Source organism: Cydia splendana, chromosome 3 (assembly GCF_910591565.1).
Source record: "Cydia splendana chromosome 3, ilCydSple1.2, whole genome shotgun sequence".
NCBI classification, from domain to species: Eukaryota; Metazoa; Arthropoda; class Insecta; order Lepidoptera; family Tortricidae; genus Cydia; species Cydia splendana.
The window spans coordinates 23,722,313-23,736,097 of record NC_085962.1 but is presented as its reverse complement, the minus strand read 5'-3'; the positions used below and the strand labels follow the sequence as shown (position 1 = coordinate 23,736,097).

Genomic DNA, 13,785 nt, shown 5'->3' with positions numbered 1-13,785 from the left:
CCGGAGGTCGCGGGTTCAAATCCTGGCTCGTACCAATGAGTTTTTCGGAACTTATGTACGAAATATCATTTGATATTTACCACTAGCTTTTCGGTGAAGGAAAACATCGTGAGGAAACCTGCATACATCTGCGAAGAAATTCAAAGGTGTATGTGAAGTCCCCAATCCGCATTGGGCTAGCGTGGGGACTATAGCCCAAGCCCTCTCGCGCATGAGAGGAGGCCTGTGCCCAGCAGTGGGACGTATATAGGCTGAAATGATGATGATGATGATGAATAAATTATATAGTTAGGTATAATGCAAACAATCTTGATTTAGCTTGATTTTATGTGTCTCACATAGGTTGATTTGCCCGATTTAGGCGGCCAACATTATTTTATGGTGTAAATCATTTATAAATGGAACAAATAATACGGAAAAATGTTTTTTTCTCAAAAAGCATTTATATTATCTTAATTAAATAGAAAAAAAAAATAAAAATTGACATTTAATCTGACATGCATTATAATCACTTAAAATAAACAGATGTAAAAAAAGGCGTTTATATTTTCTTAATCTAACAAAATAATCGTAAAATATTTAGAAAAACAACAATAGTTACAAAAAGAACAAAACTACAAGTTACATTTATCGACATGCCTACATAAAATAAACACAATAATGCGTTAAGATAAGGATAATAGAGGGACACAAATATTTATTGTTATTAAAGATAAGCATTCAGATTTTTTTCACTTCCCAAACATTCCTGTTCCTGCAGATATGGTTCAGCACACAACAAAAGTTCGATTATCTCCGGCAGAAATGCTTTGCGTCAGGATGAAGTTTGTTTCATTGGTCTCATACAACTAATGAATAGATCTGATGACAGTAAAAGCCTATTACATACATCTAATTTACACTGCTCCCTCGAAAATTGAAATCATTATTGCGGGCTTCTGCTGGTTCTTGAGACAACTGTCCAATTGGTAATAAAGCGTAACTTTTAAGGCATCCCTTTTCCCACATGTTTGGAGAATCGATTGCGCAATGACATCATTAAGTTAGATGGCACAAACTTCTTCTGTTCTTCTCTTACCTACTTCTCTCCCTTAAATCCTCAAACGGTTTACACGGCCGACCTGATGTGGTATGGGACGCTACCGAAATCTCGAAAGTTTGTTCCAACCAAGACTGATTATGGTTTAAAAATCTCTTTATTTTTTCTCTGCCTTCTTCTACCTTTTTTTAAATTGTGATTTTATACGTGAAAATTTATGCTTTAGATATAGTTTGTGACCTTTCATAGTATACATAAATATCCATATTTTCACAAAATATTGGCATATTTTGACCAATTATCTGCTGAAAAATAAATTGCCGAGTAAAAACTTTGCTTCCCAAGGCAGTAGGCAGGTCTACAAAAAGAAAAACCATGCTAAATCAAGTTTAAAGATAAAAAAGGTGAAAACGCGAATTTTGACAGACAACCTTTTAAAGCATCTAAATTAAAAAGGCACGCCTAGGCGCGGCTAATTTTTTTAAAGATGACAAACTTAAGTATATAGAGTAACTAACGTCGAAAAAATTAGACCTGGGACGGACTGGGAACCTTTTTGAAATGACGATTAAAAATCAAATTTTATGAAAAAATTAACATTTGTGCAAGGTCATGTTTAACACGGTCAAACACTATAATAAACTAGACGGGCCCGCAGCTCCGCTCGCGTAAATGAAATAAAGAGTTTGTCAAATGTTTAGTTAAATACCGATATTATTATGTATTGAACCCTGCCAGGGTTTATAACTTTGATAGGGACTTCTTATTTGTAACCGATATTTGGATAACTTAATTCGCAAATTTCTCAAAAAATGATGTGATTTGATAAAAGGCAAGATTGTATTTTTTCATCTACGTAGGTATTTATTTAAAACTTGTTTCAACATAAAATTATGGGGTTGCATTTGAATTACGCATTATAGGGAGGGGGGAGGGAGTAGGAACCCCCCCGAACCCATCCCCAAAGTTAGGAAATCAATAGTTACCACGAAAATATTTTTTTTATTTTTTGAGGTTATGTTCAATAAAACAACCAAAGCGTACGAAAGGGTAACCAATTTGGACTTAGAAAATTTCGTATACATATTTTTGAGCACTTTGTCCGTATACATGTTTTTGAGCACTTTGTCCGTATACATGTTTTTGACCACTGTATTTCTTTTTTGACAGCGAGTCGGGTGTGTTGTGAACGCAAGATACCTAACACTCCTCCTCGCTTCGCTCGTCGTCGTACCTAACGGTGACTCTGGCACTGTATTTCGTTCCGTCACTTCCGTCACACGTAATTTCAAACACTTATAAAAAAAAACTACGCGTCTCCTAGACACAAAATTGAATTATGGTGATATAGTTTATGGACCACGCCTGCAACATAAAACTCGTCGCTTAATACAAAGAGTACAAAATGCGTGTTACAGATTTTGTTACTCAATACCCCCTAGAAGCCACATTACCCCGTATTTGAACAAATCGTCCATGCTTAATATGTCTTCTCGGCGACATCTACATCTTGCATGTCTCCTCTTTGGCGTCTTAAACAATAAAACTCCGGAATATCTCTTTTCCAAAATTAATTTTTCAACATTTCACAACCGTCATGGCACTAGGTCAACTCGGCGTTGTCTCTTAGAAATGTACCCTCATAGAACGATTGCATTTACCGGTTGTTTCCGATATCTCGCGACCAAATGCTGGAATGATATCCCTCCACCTGTAAGAAAGCTCAAAAATAAACTAACTTTTAAACACCAGTTTAAAAAGATACTGCTTGAAAAACAAAAAACAGGGATACCATATGGCTTTTTGGTTGCGGATTTCAGGATCTAATCGGTAATTCGGAGGATTTCCAGGAGAACTAGAACCAAACCCTATGCACTTACTCACTTTTATTTTATTTTATGGCCACTTAATATTCTTATTTCTGTTTTATTTATGTATTTTTATTTCGGAACATTTTAACACCATTTAACTACACACTTTTTTACCATCATATTTACCCAACTGTAACGTGATCTGGGTTCCGGCAGAATATCAGTGCTTTGCTCAAAAGAGCGAAGCGTATAGCTGAGTCGGAACCCTTTTGTTTTTGCTGCAATGCACACAGTGTACAGCAAGTAAACCCATCTTTTCGTGTTTAAGTATTTTTTTTATTGTTAATTAAACTCTGTACATATTTTTAGTTTTGTTCTGTTTGTAATGCACCTATTTGTAAATTGTGTGTTTTTGCAACATCCAAATAAACGTTTTATCTATCTATCTATCTATCAAATCGGGTGTCGTTTGAAAGGGGTGACCAACCCCTATAAAATGCCACCCTTCCCCCCGCCCCTCCCTATAATGCGTGATTCAAATGCTAACCCAAAATTATTATTTATTTTTATAAGCCCAATTGCAAAAACGTTCATTAGATTAATTTCCGCCTTAAGACGAATATGTACGACCACCGCCCATAAATCGCATTTTCATACAAACGTAAATAGTCCCCATTTCCCTGTCTGCATATTGATATTACTTACGACGGCTACGGTGACGCAACGACCGAAAATGAGTCCTGGCTTCCGACACCAGATCACGCCATGTTTCCCGGTCTTGCGATAGCTCTCGCCAGTCGCCATGGCCGAGGTTGAGCAGATCTTGAACAACCCTTGAGCTCCAAAATATCTGAGCATGCACTTTAACTACATTATAATTTACATTGTTCAGATATTTGTGAATACCTCGGCCGTTCCTATATATCTGATGGGGACTGTTCAGCAAGAAGAAAAAATCCTACCTGGTCGAGTCGTATCGTATTACGCGAGAAAACAGTTCCCGAATTGGTTATATCTGTAAAGTCATTAAAGTATAATTATCACACACACACATTATTACGGGCACCATCCCTTGAACTGATATTTTTGGCCCATCTCGGCAGCCCGTTCCCCGGACGAATGGTAATGTTTGCCGAAGCCGTGTAAGTCAATCTGAATAATATAACTCAAAAAGAAATTTAAAACAATAAAATACAAATTATTAACACGATAATCATACGATAATACTAATTTGATTAATAAGTCATTTATGGCATTTAAGTCACTCGTATGGATATAGACTAAGGTTGAGGTTGTCAGCACTTTTTATTTTACTTCGTGTAATAAAACGCCGCAATAACTGTATACCAACATGACAAACATAAACATTGGGTATGTCTGTAGCACCACATCAAATAATTTTTTCTGTACCACCACCGAAACGAAACTGACCGAGAGTTGCCGAAAATGGTCGATCATCGTAAAATGAAGATTGTTATGAAATTTTCTTTTGCTTGTTGTAAATTAAATACGCATCGAAAGCGATAGTTTTTATGCTCTAGTTCTATTCTCATATTTAGATAATAGATTTAAACAGTTTTTTCTTATCATACGTGCGTCGTATTCGAGATAAGTGTCAAAAACTTTTTTAGAAATTTGTAAGGCGCCATCTCGCTTCTTCGCTCGTTTTTTATCCCGTTCTGGTTTTCGATTTTATATATATGATAATAAAAATATAGTACTTTATTATACTGTTACATTGCGTCTTACCTGAATTTTTAGAATACATTAAAATCATTGTTTAAAAAACAATACAAAAAAAAATTAATTACTTTATAAAACTCGTTACTTTAGGAGCGCTGAGAACAGAAACGTCCATGTCTACACGATGAGCGGTAGTCAAACTTTGACCTCTTCCTGAGCTAGTTATACTTACCTATAAGGAGTAGAAGGGGTAGCATAATGTCCCTGGGTTAATGGGCTACCCCTAAGTGTTAATTATTTATCTCTATGTAGAATTTTGGAAAGTTTATAGTAGTGTTTATAGTTACGGTATCTCCCATAATTCTGATAATAAAATAAACTAATGCCGTATTAAATTTTAAGCCTTTCACGGACACCTATAAGGTCGACTATGATCAAGGACATAACTGGGTTGCGTCTCTGTGCGCACCCTTCACCTATCAATGCTATCCATAGCAAATCTTCAATAAACACCTAGGGCATGGTCACCCTTTATCAACTTTATAAAATTGCATATCAGGCCATGCTGTACGGCTCTGCCTGTACCTAGAGACACAAATACATTAAGACTTAAAAGTCTCCTACAACTTTCACGGAGGATACTGTATATCACACTATGATCAAGTACGAAGGACTAGTGCTCTAGCTATAAGGTCACATTTTATAAATAAATGTGCCTAAACTCCTTAAAACTTCTCAAACTTGTACCGTACTGTAAGCTTTAGTTAAGTTTTCTGTCGACGTGCGCACAACGTGTGGCACGCTCTGCAAATTGCAACATACATGATTGAGGACACTATTCGACACTTTTAATTTTTATATTATATTATGACTTCTTATGAAAATTATTTATGCTCGAAACGAAATTGAGTTTAGCGACAACCTTTAATAATTATGAATGATTTAAATATGACTGCTACTGAATTGGAAAAGAAATGTTGGCTATTAGAGAAAATTAATTAAAATAATAAATTACATGTAGGATTTACATCCTATTGCTGCGTGGCTGGCCGTCCTCGGCTTCGTCTTCGTCCGGTCCGGTGCGAGTTCGTGACCGGCATTCTTGGCAGCTGTTGGCGCGGCCTGGCGAGCAGGCACCTCCACGTGGCACTCGCTTGACGCTTCATATGGCTGGCTGGCTGGCTCTGCTTCCGATGATTATGGTGGGCCGGGATAACCCTGGACACCTCTTGATTTGCGAGCCGGGAAACCCTGGACAACGCTCTTCGATCTTCGCTCTTCTTGATTTCTCGTGGTTTCCGATTTTTGATGTTAGATGGTTCTTCTTTTTTCTTGGTTCTTAATGGTGGTTGGTCCTGACTGCGTGGATTCTTCTCTTCTTTTTTAGTCTTGGTAGATTTTTTTTTCTTTCTTGAGTATTAGTTCGTTGGTTCGCTGGTCTGGATCGCCATCTAATAACAAGATAGGACTTGTTATGTAGTTTCGAGCAGGTGATGGGAGTAGAAGTCAAACACCTTATGTGTGATAGTATAAGAACGTAAATTCTCTAAATGCCTGCCTATATATACACGTTAGGTTGAGCTGACACAAGCAATATGCGTTTATGTCGCAGTAAACCAAAGCGTTACTGCTAAACATTGAAACTGGCTAATCGCCATATTACACTGAAGAAAAAAGGCAAACACTATGAAAAACCTTAGCCATTTATATACTGTAGCCACAGCCGTTTGTCATGGTGAACCAACAAATGAGCAATGGTTGAGAACGTCACTACGTACGGTTGGCCAGTCTATGGAGTGGTTATCCGTGAGGGACCGAGCAAGGGGTGAGAACGCCGCAGCGTACCGCCTTCCGCTCACACGTTATATATATGTTTTGTAGGCACTTGTATGAATTATTCTATTGTAAGTTTAAAAGCAATAAACAACTGGTTAACTTGGCGTCTCATTCCATTTCCTACAAGTTTATATAGGTACGTTAATTTGAGTCGTCTTAAAAAGGGCCGTTATTAACGTCGCCTAAGAGCTAAGAAATTATAAATTTGCTTCAATTAAACCAATTAAGCACGTTCAATCACCATAGATTATACGTATACTGAAGAGTTAAATCGGCTACATAATGAATAAATGGATCTTACTTAATTCATACGAATGAATATATGAACAACAAATATTATACAATAGGCCTGATGACAATTTTTGAAAACCCTTTTAATTTCGTCGGTACACTTGTATTAGTTCCGAAAAACACTATATTTCAGTTATACTCATAAGATTTAACATAGATAATTGCATTTTATTATAGCTAGTTTAAACTTCGCGCGAAAACGCCTCGCATGCCATTTGTGACGTCATCATTTAGTTGGTGGTAGGGTGGTAGATATTGTTTACATACTTACAGTTACGAATTTCCCTTGAATCCGAATGATATTGTTAATTCAGCACCATATATTACGATTAGGGATGATAAATACATTACAAAAATTTATCACAATAACTCATTTTACACAAAAACTCTCACACGGTTGCAGTTTAAGATGAATTATTTAGATACATGTAAATTTTGAGTGAAAATCACCGAACGCCGGTTTTACTTTTTATTTTTTCATTTTTTCTAGTTACGACAGCCAACATGGCAATGATAGTTCCATTCAGCCAAATAATTAAAAAAGTTTGTTGTTGAAATATCGTATTATTTAGCATTTTATTTAAATAATAACAAATAGATATCTACTTTATATCGTGTAATAATATTTTTTGGACGTAATAAATGTTTAGTGGCGAAATAACATTTTTTTTGCATCTTTCGAACTCTTTGGTGCCCACGTATAGATTTCGGTCAATGAGGTTGTCTATGTTGCTCTAAGAAATATGTTATGGATTGATGACGCCACTGTTTAGAACGTTTCTGATTGGCGTTTCAGTAAAAATGGCCGATTGGAGAATTTTGGACTTTTATTTTATTGAATATATTAATAATCCTTCAGTTTATACTGAGATTGGGCCATTTTTTAGAATCATATTAACATATATGTTTCGTTGAAACCATTATTTCCATGATTCTTTGTTACTTGCAACAGGCCTATTGCTGTTATAGGAACTCGATGTGCGAGAGCGACTCGCACTTAGCCGAATAATTTAATACATGTCTGTTGTTATAAATCCTCATAAATATATATTGTTTACTCCCAGATCCAAAGACCTGAAACGGAGCCCACGAAACTTGGCGTGCCAATAAACGGGACCTCGTACAAACACATGAGTGACATGAGCAGCAGCTGCACTTTACCATCGGGTAAGCACAATCCCGAACTGGCTAACACATTCATTTCCAGTACCTATACTTATATGTCCCAATTTTTGAGTAGAGTGTCATTGAAAGAAATAATCCTTAATAAATTTTGAACAAAAAACATGTTCTTGTAATATCTCGTTGAGGTAGGCGAACCGATCGTCCACAAATCTTAAATATATTTGACCCAATCACAATGTCCGTAAAGGCTAAGTGGACCATACACGTTTAAAGTGTTTCCTATTTCCGTATAGGCGGTCTTCGTCGCAAGCATTCATTTAACGACGTGCTAGAGTGGGACGAGAGTAGGCCGCTGAACGCGTCCCCGCCCGGCTCGCCGACGCGCCGCGCGCCGCGCCGACTCGACGCGCTGCAGCGCATCGTCGACATCGTGAAGCGGACGGGTGAGTGTAGCGGTCTCTGTCGTGCGTACTGTAGGGCACAGTGTTAGAGTGGGACGGTAGTCTGCGGGCCCGTCGCCGCGCCGACTCGACGCGCTGCAGCGCATCGTCGACATCGTGAAGCGGACGGGTGAGTGTAGCGATCTCTGTCGTGCGTACTGTAGGGCACCGTGTTAGAGTGGGACGGTAGTCTGCAGGCCCGTCGCCGCGCCGACTCAACACGCTGCAGCGCATCGTCGACATCGTGAAGCGGACGGGTGAGTGTAGCGGTCTCTGTCGTGCGTACTGTAGGCCACAGTGTTAGAGTGGGACGGTAGTCTGCGGGCCCGTCGCCGCGCCGACTCAACGCGCTGCAGCGGTCTCTGTCGCGCGCACTGTGGTGTATTTTATGGCTGCGGCTAACTTCCTGTGACTCTAAAGGCTTAAAAATACAGTTTTTTTTCAGGTGTAAACATAGATCAAATGGACGCGGACAGCGTGATGCCGGTGCCGAAGCGGGGGCCGCTGAACGACGAGGAGCAGTACCAGGAGGACGCGCGGCTCAACAGCGCCGTGCGCGAGTGCTTCCTCAACAGATTCGTGAACATGTTCCTCGCGTACGAGAACTTCATCATCCAGCCTGACCAGGTACACAAACCAATAGGTTTGCATAGATGGCGCCTTCATAGCTTCCCCCTTTTTCTATGAGATTTGGCTTAAGGGCTGGTATCCAGGGCATAAAATTCCATTGAAAAAACAAATATTTACACAATTCTAGGGATTGACAGGGCAAGCTATGTTGGTGCCATCTATAAAATAAGTATCTGACTAAATCACCTGGTTAAAGTACTATATTTTCCACTCTTTTGTTCACTTTAATTTAATTTAATTTAATATATTATGTATTATGTAGATGTTAAACCGCGGTTTACATATAATTGATTTGTGGAGGTGCGAAGGGAATCTGGTTCTGGCTGAAAAACAGCGCTGAAGTGTCACCCATGTGAGCGGGCATTTTCAGCATCATGCTGACGCCAAAACCGTTTGCCACATTATTTAGAAATAATTATAACTTATACTTAATATTATTAGAATAGTTAGTTTAAGTTACTTTAGTTTATATTTTGTACTTTTTTGTGGCAATAAAGCATTTTCATTTTATTTCATCTACTAAATACTTCGTCCGGCCAACCCCATGCAAATACGTCTGCGAGCGATACTCCAAATTTTTATATTAAAGGAAAAAAATCCCTTCCCTTACATACAAAGGCGTGTATACTGTATACTTAAGGGAAGGAATGAAAAGATTTGCGAGTTTCTGGTAGGCTTCCGTAGCTCAATTGGTTAAGAGCAACGAACGGATTGCGGAGGTTGCGGGTTCAAATCCTGCCGTTAGCGTAACTTTTTCCATTTTTTCCTTCAATATAAAAAATCAGGTACATATAGAGCAAGTGAACGACATACAGCGTGAGGCCGGTGCCGAAACGATGAGGAGCAATATACATCCACGGAAGACCAGCGCTATAGCATATATATTATGTTAGAGCATATGCTGAGTGGTGTCCATTTGTAGCCTCTATAGCAGCATCAATACTACGATTATTATTGCATGTTAGTTAAGCTAATAATAGTTTAAACTGTTTAGTGTATAAGATCCTCTTTTTTAAATTTATATGTGTGGTGCTGTATGTAGATGGTTTTTGCAATAAACGTTTTTCTATTCTATTCTATTCTATTCTAATAGGACAAGAACCAGTTGCAGTTATCAGACTGATCAACGTCACGCAGCCGAGATCTATGAAACTTCCCATACAATAAAATTTGACGAACGCTTTAAAGGTCGGAGACGGTTTGGTGCAACCGACCCTAAGTAGGATAATTAAAATAATCGTTTACCTATATTGTAATATTAAAATAATGGTGTATTCTCATTTGTCCCCGCGCCACGTGGCCACCACCATACATGAGCCAGGGAAAACAGGGAAAGAGTTATATTTATATGAAAACACCTACTCCCACCTGTGGCCGGCGTGAACAAATGGCAATGCACCATAATAACGGGGTTATATACTCTGTCAAGCAATTACCGTTTGTAAAAAAGAGCCGCAAATTGACAAAATGTAGGCGCGAAAGCTTATCGTCCCACAGAAAATTTGAATTTCGCGCCTTTTTCTACTGACAAACTTGTTCGACCGGCGATATATTTCAGGATCGCGATGCATGGTTGTCGACCAGAGAGTCCATGGTGAACTTCGACAAGGCGTCGTTCCTCTCCGACCAGCCGCAGCGGCACCGGCCGTTCCTGTCGCGCTTCCTCGAGACGCAGATGTTCGCCACCTTCATCGACAACAAGATCATGGCCAGCTGGGGCGAGTACGACGCCAACCTGCAGGCGTTCGACCACCGCGTCGCCATCACCAGGTTAGTTACAAATAACAAGCTATAGCATCTTTAGGGCCACTTGCACCATCCCACTAACCCGGGGTTAACCGGTTAAAACTACAGTTACCATGGTTACCAGTATAATATGACACTGGGTTAATGGTTTAACGTGTTAACCCCGGGTTAGTGGGGTAGAACCAGTGGCGCTTAGTGTTATAACGGCACCGCCACGACATTGCGCGACTTGCGACGACGGCAACGATAACCATAGGTTATAGCGAGGCACAGCGATCGGACCTTTCGTTCCCAGCTATGATTGTCGCTGCCGCCGTCGCCAGTCGCGTAATGTGGCCGTAAGGGCCAAAACAGAATCACACGATGCGACGTCGTTTCGTGACACGATCCGATGTCGTGTCGTCGAAATAAATTATATAACGACAATTTTCGTGAATCGGTCTAAGAATAAATCGGACCTCAAGTACGCCTTGAGTTGAGATTACAACGCTATTATAATTTGGCTACAAATATAATGACCACCAAAAAATACTTTGGTACCCTAAATAAAAAAATCATGCTTACCAAAAAAAATTACTGAACACCAAAAAAATAAGGCCTAAAAATACAAAAGTACCACCACTTTAATTACGACTGCACTTCAAATTGTATTCAAATACCAAATATATTGAATGATCACCAAAAATCATTAATGATCACCAAATCTTGAAGACCAAATTAATGCGATATTTTCACCTAAATAAACCACTATGATTACCAAAAAATGTATACATATTACCAAATAAAGTAAACTGATGCCAAAATTACTAGCTCCTCCCGCTCAACCCCCCGTAGCCCGCACCGCATACCTACCTAACCTAATCTACTTTTCTAGTAGCATTTCGTTATGCTACTAGAAAAGTAAGGTAAACTGCTATCAGTTAAGTGGGTTAGGTTAGGTATGAACTGCGACCCTTACAGAAACAAAATGCTACTAGAAAAGTGGGTTAGGTTAGGTTAGAACTGCGACTGTTACAGAAATAAAATGCTACTAGAAAAAGTTGACGAAGTGGATTAATTAATTTAATAGGATAACGATATATTAAATGTTTGCACATTTTTAATTAAAATGTGGTTACAATTTTTGTGATCATTTACTATTTTTGCGTTTAAAATGATTATTTTGGAGCCATTTGCTTTAATAGGATAGCAAGATTTAAAAATTTGGTTATCATTTTACATTAAAATTAGTGTCCGACCGAAGGTTCGGTTTCGGTTTCGGCCAGATTCGGCCAAAAAATCATGTTTCGGCTGTAGTTTCGGTTTCGGCCAAAAAACGGCCGAACCTTTCGGCCGGGCCGAAACTTACGAAATGGTACTTCGTACTATGAAACTAAACTATGAGACAAAGACCAAAAGTTGGGGAATAAGTAGGACAACAATATTAATATGTACCTACATAATTATACTGATTAATGTATAGGTACCTACAGAAATTAATTGGTTTATTATAAAACACAATTCCACTAATGAGGGCGCTACTAGACGGTCGACGCAGTCTTAAGAGGCTGCTAATACCTATAACGCGCACACTGTCTAATTGTATCGGAGTAAATGAGATAGCACTGTCGCATGGTACTGGGCCTGGGCAAAGAAATAAGAAAACTCATCATCTTCCTCGCGTAATCCCGGAATATTTGCCACGGCTCATGGGAGCCTGGGGTCCAATTGACAACTAATCCCATGAATTGGCGTAGGTACTAGTTTTTACGAAAGCGACTGCCATCAGACTGACCTTCGAAGCCAGAGAGTAAACTAGGCCTTATCGGGACTAGTCCGACTTCCTCACTATGTTTTTCCTTCACCGAAAAGCAATAGTAAATATCAAATGATATTACGTATATAAGTAAGCTCCGAAAAAGTCATTCCTACGAGCCGGGGTTTGTACCTTGCGATGCGACCTTCGGATTGAAAGTCGCACGCTCTTACCGCTAGGCCACCAGCGCTCAAGGAAATATCTCGCTTTTTAATACAATGGACATTGGTTGGAGTCTCTGTGCTCAACTACTTATCCTGAAGCCTGAAGCACGGCTTTGACTTCGCATGAAAGTTCGCCTCACTGGGGCACTTCGGACGTTTAGGCCCACGTGAAGATCGGTACCCGGCCTTGCGATATTGTCAACAAAAAATTCGCGCTCGCTGCGCTCGCGTTTTTGGTTGACCCTGTATCTACGTGTTGGCTTGACTAGTGAATGAATAGAGTTAGACCAAGAAATTACTGCTATTATTTTGATAGCATACGCAGTGCAACTAGTGCAAATGTTATTTATACGTCATAATTTCATAGAAGTTTGACGTTTAAAATAACACATGCACTGCGTGTGTTATCAAATCGTTGCAGAATTATCTTGGTCTAACTCTAGTAACTTTCTTAAAAAACTGCTTAAGTAACATCAATTTCAAGGACATTGGGTATTGACAGCCCCATAATATGTGTGTAAAAGCGGTTTTATAACATTTTTTCAACGATTTTAACAAGTCTACAAAAGGTTCGGTTTCGGTTTCGGCCGAAACTAGAGCCAAAGCCGAACATTCGGTTTCGGTTTCGGCAAAAAAACATGTTTCGGTCGGACACTAATTAAAATGGAGTTCTAATTTTGGTGGTCATTTACTATTTTTGGGTTTACAATGATTATTTTGGTGTCATTTTCTTTAATAGGATAGCAAGAAATACGTAAGTTGCTATGCGAATCGCTGGTTCTCTCTAAGTTAAACTACGGAGACATTGTGTATGGGCCACGACTGTTGGAAAAAACTCGCCGTCTTATCCAAAGAGTCCAAAATGCTTGTTTTCGTTTTTGTTGTGCAATTCCGCCGAGAAGACACATTACACCTTACTTGAACAAAGCATCCATATTAAATATGTCCTCTCGTAGACATCTACATCTTGCGAGTCTGCTATTTGGCGTTTTGAATGACAAAAAGCCCATATACTTGTTTAATAAAATACGTATATCTTCTTTTCATAAACGACACGGTACTCGTTCTACCAGACGATGTCTCCTGGAAGCACATCCTCACAAAACCGTTGCTTTTACTGGCTGCTTTCGGTATCTCGCAACCAGGTGTTGGAACAATATTCCTCCTCCTATTCGTGTTATGAAAATTAAGAATAGTTTCAAATTTCACTTCAAAAAATACCTTT

General features: G+C 39.1%; 1 protein-coding gene across 1 annotated transcript in view; it reads left to right on the top strand.

Moving 5' to 3' along the window:
* LOC134789374 (DENN domain-containing protein 5B) overlaps positions 1-13,785 on the top strand; it is a 67,923-nt gene that overhangs the window by 18,472 nt on the left and 35,666 nt on the right. The window contains exons 9-12 of the mRNA XM_063760005.1: positions 7,725-7,827; positions 8,079-8,228; positions 8,671-8,852; positions 10,414-10,625. Coding sequence (XP_063616075.1) covers positions 7,725-7,827; positions 8,079-8,228; positions 8,671-8,852; positions 10,414-10,625 — 647 coding nt within the window. The remainder of the gene's footprint in view (positions 1-7,724; positions 7,828-8,078; positions 8,229-8,670; positions 8,853-10,413; positions 10,626-13,785) is intronic.